The sequence below is a fragment of the Polypterus senegalus genome, chromosome 11 (assembly GCF_016835505.1).
Source record: "Polypterus senegalus isolate Bchr_013 chromosome 11, ASM1683550v1, whole genome shotgun sequence".
In the NCBI taxonomy this organism is placed as follows: Eukaryota; Metazoa; Chordata; class Cladistia; order Polypteriformes; family Polypteridae; genus Polypterus; species Polypterus senegalus.
The window spans coordinates 72209880-72218360 of NC_053164.1; the positions used below are offsets into that span (position 1 = coordinate 72209880).

The 8481-nt window shown below is 33.7% G+C and overlaps 1 protein-coding gene across 1 annotated transcript in view; it reads left to right on the top strand.

Moving 5' to 3' along the window:
• si:ch73-40a2.1 (ephrin type-A receptor 2) overlaps positions 1-5734 on the top strand; it is a 79592-nt gene extending 73858 nt beyond the window's left edge. The window contains exon 15 of the mRNA XM_039769029.1: positions 283-5734. Within this exon, the coding sequence (XP_039624963.1) occupies positions 283-526 (244 nt within the window). The 3' untranslated portion in view covers positions 527-5734. The remainder of the gene's footprint in view (positions 1-282) is intronic.
• Positions 5735-8481: the final 2747 nt, after the last annotated feature.

The window sequence follows — 8481 nt, forward strand, 5'->3', positions numbered from 1 at the left end:
TTCAGCACAGCAACTCCTGAAACTGGTTAGACATATACTGTATTGTAAAGTATGTATGTGATGATTTATCTTTTATTTTACTGTATATTTTCTCTGTTGTTTGATGGTTATTATTGTTTAATTGCAACATACATTACTAAATGAATATCGCATTCAAGTATAATAAAATTAACATGTTCTTGAAAATGTCAAAGATTTTTTTTAAAGAACAATAAAGGTGTGGCACTGGCTTTTTCATGTGGTCTTACACCTAAAGACATTTTCCCTTTAATTGCATTTCAGATATGAGCTGATGTGTTCTTGCTGGCAAGCAGATGCGGTGGAGAGACCTGACTTCACAGACCTGAACTTGAACCTTAGGAGACAACTAGATGCTCTGCCTCCTGTCCTAGCCAAAGAAGAGGCATATTACATCAACATGGGCCTAGAAGCAGCAGCATATGGTGGAGGAAGTTTAGATGAGGGAGATATGGGAAATATGTACATGCCCTCACCCAAAGCTGCCTCTCCAAACAGCATAGGCTGAACCGGTTGGCAGGACACTGACACTTTCATGGCAGATGCATGTAAATCCAAATGTGGATCATTTAGGCACATACCTGCTTGCTGCTTACTTTTCCAGTTGCTGGCTCTACTGGACAGAAAGAGAAAAAAGAAGGGAATGTTTTTAAAAATATATGGGTCGCCATTCAGTACTTAATATGTAATGAATTTTTGCTGATCATATAATCAAATTTTAATTCATTTTTTACACATATTTTTGAAAAGTGTTTTTTCAGGGTGGTTTTGAATTTTTAGTTATTGTGCACTTCAAGTTTATTTTATTTTAAAACAGTGTCTTTTTTACCTTAATTATTTTAATCTACTATCATAGTGATAGTAAAACAAAATCCAAACTTGATACAAGTACAAAAATGTACTCTTAAAATTTTAATTGTAAACAGTGTGTTATTTTGTCACACCTGTTATTTTATAAATGAAAAGTGTTAAAAGAATATATACATCTGCTTTTAGGAGATGTTGCTTGCCTGCTGAGGAGGTTCGTTTTACTATTCTGGCCTTTGCATAGCTAACAGAGGACACATGGTTTGAAGACTGAGGGCATATCTTGATAAGAACACAATCTAGTAATCAACTTGATCATTCAGTAATCATCCATCATCGTTATTTTCCATGGGCCCAGCATTAAAATATAAAGTTGCTCTGAAGCAGTGGTTCTCAATACAATACCTGATGATTTTGTTTCAATCCACTTCTTATTCCATGACCAGTCACTACATCATAATTAATTCATCCAATGATGCATCTATTTCTTGAACTTGGTTCTTCTATTATAGGGCACAGGGAGCCAGAACATACTCAGGCAACACTGGCACCAGGTGGAATCCCATCCACCCGTCAATCAAGAGCCACATTTTTCCACACCGCTACATACACACATAACAGTCAGTTCAGTGGCTGTGGTTTGGGATGTCAGAAGAGACCTGGGTGCCAAGAGAAAAGCCACACCGACTGTGGCAACAACAACAACATTTATTTCTATAGCACAATTTGATGGATGTAACTCGAAAGTGCCTTACAAGATGTGAATGAAATAGTTACAAGTAAAGAAAAACAAATTAAAATTAGGTACGAATAAATATGCATAAATAACAAAAAAAATAAATATGGAGTTACATAAAATAGTTACATATTTAGTAGAAAGGTATAATCTTATATATGGTATCCTATTCTATGTCTCTAAAGATGAGTATAATGATAAGGTCAGATTCTGGGAGGACAGAAAAAATAAAAAAAAATACTCCAGATAAGTTAGAGAAAAAACACATTCTGCAAGGGTTTCAACTTCCAAAACTGAAAGACTACTCGGCCCCCCTTGGAATTCTATCTAACATAAATGTTCTTTTAAGTTGTTACTTTTTTTTTTAGATTTTGTCCAAGTGGATTTGATGCAGTGCGTCTCATCAACAGCCTGGGCACCCAACTTCATTCGAGCATCACAGGCAGCTAAACAGTGAAAAACCAGAAAAGAAAGCAGAGAAATGGGGAGATTAATAATGAAGAATATTGTAATTCTTTGCATGTATGATCTATTAGAAGTAAAACTAAAATGCAGCCAAGAATAAGCCAAATTTTACCAAAAAGTGTTTTTATGAGTTTTTAAAATGATCCATGATGTTTGCATGGTATATCTCTATTGGAAAAGGCCTTTTTGGTGCACAACATTTCTTTTATACTTAACTCATGGAATAATGAGCAGACCACCGCTAGAGGATCTAAGGTTATATTGTAATACAGGGGTGGAAAGCACTCCAAAATATAGGAAGGAGCAAGATTATTTAAAGTTAGTTATAACATTAGCTGTATTTTAAATTCAATTGTTAAGGTAATCAGTGAGATGTGCTCAAATTTTCCTCTTCTGAATAAGCTGCTTTATTCTGAACTAATTGCAACTGATGTCTTTCTCAAGTAGTCCTGTTAGGAGTGCATTACAGTTATCTTGTTGACTAAAACAAAGGAGTGGATCAAATCTCAGCAAATTGCAATGTTACAAGAGGTCTAACTTTTTTAGCGTTCCTTAAAAGGAAAAATGCAATCCTAGTAATATAGTTAATGTGTGATTTAAAGTTTAGGTCAGAGAACATGATTAATTTTTAACTTCCACATTGACTTTTAATGCTATGGGATCAAATTTACACCTAAGACCTTCACTATTTCCATTTTGTGAACCACTAAGATCTCTGTATTTCCCTTATTTAATTTGAGAAAATGACTACTTATTAATTCTGAGATTTATTGGATCATCTTAGCCCAAAGCTTCAGTGTCGTCAGGTACTATAGATAAGTATAAGTGCATGTCATCTGCATAGCTGTGTTCACCTTGTGTTTAGAAATAATCTGCCTTAATGGGACCATGTAGATTGAAAATAACAATGGGCTAGAATAGATCCTTGTGGCACACCATACAGTATACAGTATCAAGGATTCCCAGACTACAAATACCACAACTAACAAAGAATTTTCAATCTGTTAATTATGACTCAAGCCAGTTTAAAACACTGCCTCAGAAACCCACCCGTTGTCTAAGACTATTTTTAAAGCATTTTCAAAGTCTAAGAGGACATGAACAGGTATGATGTCTGTGTCCACATTAATCTGCAAGTCCTTTACTTATACTGTACTATAAATTGTTCTTAAAACCTGACTGAAAGTTTTCCAGAATAAAATGTCTGTTTAAATAATTGTTTAACTGATGAAAAACTGCTATTTCTGAAGGTTTACTTAAAAAGTTGGCTAGAAATAGATCTAAAGTTGTCAAATACAGAGGAGTCTAGATTACTTTTTCTTGAGCAGAGGTTTAACTACTGCAGTCTTCAGAGAATCTGGGAAGACCCTGGTAAATAATGATGAATTAACAATGTCAGGTACTGTCAGCACTGTGGAGATGTCTTTGGAAAAGCCTGTTGGGACTTGGCCAAGGACACAAGTGGAGTTTTTGAGTTGAGTTCAGGTAAACCTGTTTCAGTGAAGGAATTCAACAGAAAGAGCATATTGATTAATAATTATTAATGTTGGAGTGATGTATTATATTGCATCTAATCTATGCATAATTAAGTAATCAATTAAATAATTAAAAATAAAACTTGGATTAAGCAAACATTCACACTGGCAAGACTGGAAATTGAACCCAGCTCACTAAAGCTGTGAGGCAGTAGTGCTGACTACTTTTTCCACTATTCTTTAATCTTTACCATTGTCTACACAGTTAACATACTACTGTTATTATGATGTAGGTGTAGAAACGGGCAACAGTGTGAGAGACTTGAAACACTAAATTTTCTTTATCAAGATTTGTTGACTGGGATAAGCAAGCATAGAAAATAATTAATCAACATATTTTACTGATTTAGATTTATTTTAAAGTAGGATATTTTCATTGCACTAGTTTTCCTTTAAAATGATAACAAATGGGAGACACCAGTGTAAATGACATTATGTCTTAAACCAGGTCATCCCATTGACTTCCATTCACTTATGTGTGCTCAGCAAATGAATGTTGCAGTAATTTGCCTGTATGAAGGAAATATCTGAGGAAAGTAATAAAAATAAAATTTGAAAAATATTAATAGTGGAATAAAATACAACAATTGTATAACACGTTTATAAGTAATTCTAAAGGATGATTCAGTGAAGTTTTAAATCTTGAAACAAATCTCACCTAATATTGTTCAAGTGAAATGAGAGTAAGTGATGTGGAAATAATTGAGTTATTTAGGTGCTGCTTACTAGAACGTTTTTCTTCAAATTAAGTCTAGTTTGGGTCTCCTGAGTAATACTTTTGGGAATCCCAGTGTGACCTTGGTTGAAAATGTAAATTGGCTGATGTTTATCCACCTTCTAACTGGCTTATCATGTTCAGTGTCACAGGAAGGGCTGCTACCTACCTCAGCAGCATTGGGAGGTAGATCTTCTCAGGATACAGACGGTTACTCTGGGCTACTGTAGAATCATGGAAATCTAAAATATGTTGGTTTATTATTATTATGGTACATGTAGTTATTGCTATTCTGTACAGACATGCTATCAAGATTATTATAAAGAACTAAAGAATGTATGTATGTAAAGCTATCATAAAATGAAGTAAACCAACTTTGGCAGAGATTCTAGATGCTGGTATATTTTTTTTTCATTTTTCTGATGATGTCTCATGTTGAAAGTTGTGTTTTGGACTATTTGTATTTTTTTTCCTCAGTACAACCAATTTGTGGAGTCCCTTTGATCTGCAAATGCCTGTCAACAGCTTTTGTTGCAATATTAAAGTCTTAAACTTCCATGAAACATATGGTAAATGTTTCCTCAATTCTCACTGTGCACTTGGAAGGTGAAAAGAGGTGGGTATTTTACTCACCAGTATAGGCAAACCCTCCACTATGTAAAAAAATGAACCTGCATATTGAACTTTCCACTATTCCCTTGGATTTTTTTAAGCTAACATCATGCTGCCTGTATGGGGTGTTGTTCTTCCTTGGACTATATATTGAAATGCATTAAAAATGTACTAAGTGTATTTGTAACTATTATTGTCAATGTAGTTCTGTTACATCATTGAAATGTGATCCAATTACTGATGTGTTTTGTTTGAAAGGCCTATTTTCGCTTTATAGTGTTTGCCTTTAGTTTTAACCTTGAATGTAACATGCATAGAGAATTTTGCTCACCCGAATATGTGTCATGATTCCTGCTAATGATAAGCATTTACAAGAACCAATTTCAGATGGTCAGACAAAAGGACTGATGCCTTAGTGCAATTCGAACTTTGACCACTAGGTGGAAGTGTTGCAAAAGGAACAGCAGTCCTAAGCACACAACTTGAACTGGACGAATTCAGTTCCTCTTAACAGCAAAGCAGTGTTGTAAATTTAAAATTGTTAGGGTGCCAGACATGATACTGCGAGTATAAATAATTATGCATATGAAAATGTGTATTGTAGAGTGAAAAAATGTTCTTAACCTGTATTACTACATACCCATAAATAATTTGATGTTTTATAGGTAAGGTGTGTATCTATTTTCACACAAACTAGAGCAGTGGCAGTTTAAATGACTTGTTTAGGGATATACAGATATTTGGTGGTGAGGATTGAATCAGCAGCTTTGCAGTTTCTTAGCTAACAGGCCTTACTATGTGCACATGTACTAAAGAAACATTTTCAATAAAACAAATACAAAATAATTGATTTTTGTTTTTATGAAATTTGCCTGAGAAGTAGTTTTTTCCCCTGTTGAATATAACTTTTTTAAGTGTTCCAAAGTAGTGTTGCTAACATTCCATTTTACTGGTATTCTACGATGGTCTTTATGTAATATAAGAGAAGTAAAGTAAGAGGCGGTAGGTTTGAATGGAAGAAGTTCAGTTTCAAAGGGTGAAATATACAAATTTTGAGGACTGAATTATAGAGGTGACCCCATAACAAAATAATCAGGTTAAACAATGGATTAATAAATTAATAAGATGCGCATAAACATTATATTCATTGAAAAATAAACAAAAGACATAAAAGAAAATAAAAATGTGAATTTGACTGGGGTGATGCACATCACAGGACTTAAAAGAAGCACAGGTTTTATATCTAAGAATTTTAATCAAGAGAATCTCATAAAACAAGACTAGACTTTCATGTTTTCAGTCATCATTTCTTTGTTTTTGTAGATGTACTGTACCTTAACCTCACTAAATTTTATATTCAGTATTAACACTGACCATTCAGCATGCTACCAAAGAGACAGGGTGAAACTTCCAGGTTAAACTTAAACACAAGCATTGTGCAAAGCTAAAAACAAACTGACAATGAGAAGCAAATGGCACGTTATCACTTTTTTTTTTTTTTTGGATAAGATAATTTAGATTAAGTTTGATCACTTGTGTATATATAAATAGCTTAAATATTTTATGATATGTAAGAGTGGTATCTGGGACTCCATAAAATAGAATAATGGAATTTACCCTTGCAGCTCAAGGGATGAATGCCATATTCACGTTTTATATTTATTTGCATTTGATTCCTTAAAGTATGAACTACTGTACCAACTTTTACTGAAAAATGTTATTGACATAGAAGATAAAGCAAACATTTTCAGTTGTCATATTTTCTTTATTTTGTTAAAACAATTTTACAATCCATAATATATAAACTGCAAATACTCTTTCATTGTGTTATCTTTGTTTGCAATTTTAAGCATGAAAAATGCATTGAAAGATCTCCACACTACTAATTTTTTTATTTGAAGTGTCTAAATCATCAAAGACCCATCCGTTTTCTAAACCTGCTATTTCCGGTATCATTAATTCATGACATTTTGTATATCTGCATTGTCTTAGGCACAACAAGTGTAAACTTGAAACCAGAGCTGGACAGGTGCATAGGCCTAATGCAAGGCTCATTCAACACGAGTCAAATACGTGTACACGTGGACATAAGAGAAGCAGTATAAAGGAAATGGAGGTGTTATATGATGGGATAGTTTAGCAACTTCTCAGCTTATCTTTGGACTGTGAGAGGGTGTAGTAGTCTATGCAGGAAACCTATAAAAATGCAAGGTGACATACTATACAAAATTCTTGAGGAATACCCTAATTTCCCAAGCAGGTAAGATGACATGACTTGCATACTAACCACACTCACCATGCTACCCTCTTTGATGAGGAATTTAACAATACCAAATACAAAATAGAAAATTAAAACAAACGATTGCATGAACATAACTTGTTTCAGGTCATTAGCACTTCAAGTTTGAGACCTCTGTTCTTTGATTATGCGTTAGAAGGTGTTTTCTATTGTCATGACTCGTAGTATTTAAAAAAGAGCTAGGTTGATTACTACATATACTACTATATAATTGGATTACAGTAAGAAAACTAACCGCTCAGCCATATATATTCAGTCCTTATACTGTATAATATGTTTAACCCAAGCTGAAGTAATAAAATAGGCACAAATCAATTTAAAAAGGAATTTTTTTTTACACTTGGATATTAATATTGTTATTAGTTTTACAACTTACATACTATTGGGGAATGGTAGCACTTGTCTTGTTAACTTCCCAAAAAATAAAGAAATTATTAATGTACATGCAAATTTATTCACATAATCAATTTTTAAAAAATCACAAAACTATAAATCATGAGGCAGTTTATGTTTGTGTACCCTAATATACATTGTACTCATCCAAAGACTTGGCACGATCAAAAAAACCACAGCATAAGAAGAACTTGACGTGGAGGTTAGCTGGCCTTTAGGACCACCCTGAGTTCTGTGACTGATCACTGACAAGAGTTTGAGTGCATTGATGACAGCGCTACACTGTACTGAAAAATGTTTATACCTACAGTATATAAATACAATATGAATACTATATAAAATGTAAAGCTAACAGAGTGAACATCAATGTTTCTTAAGCTGCTAGTCATTATTTTGTCAGCCACTGTTTGCAGCTTCTTATTTTTTTACTTTATCAGATCTATTTTACTCTACACTGTGTATTAGTCAAAGGCAGTCAATGACGCAATAACCATGCCTTTCGAAACACTTCACAATCTGTTTTTTGCTGTTCTTGTTTTGTCTCCTTAACTAGGGCTAAACATGACTGATGTTTGCATCCTTTCACATTCAGCTATCTGTGCTTCAAATTTGCATCAGATCTCCACTATACTCATAGAGGTCTGCATGAAAAAAGTTTGCATTTCTGCTCTCTACTTCTACGTCAGTATATTATTTCAATTGCTTTTGTGGTTTTGGTGCAAATTGTACACCTCATTTTTTCATTGTTTGTGGTATTTTGCTTTACAGAGATCCTGCATGTTTGCTTCTACTTAGAAGTTGAATGCCCAGAAAAGGTTCTGCGTGGTATCCCACAAATGTAAAGTGTGTTGCTTTCGATATGTAAGGTCAGAAATATTTGTTTAAGCACACAATGATTGAA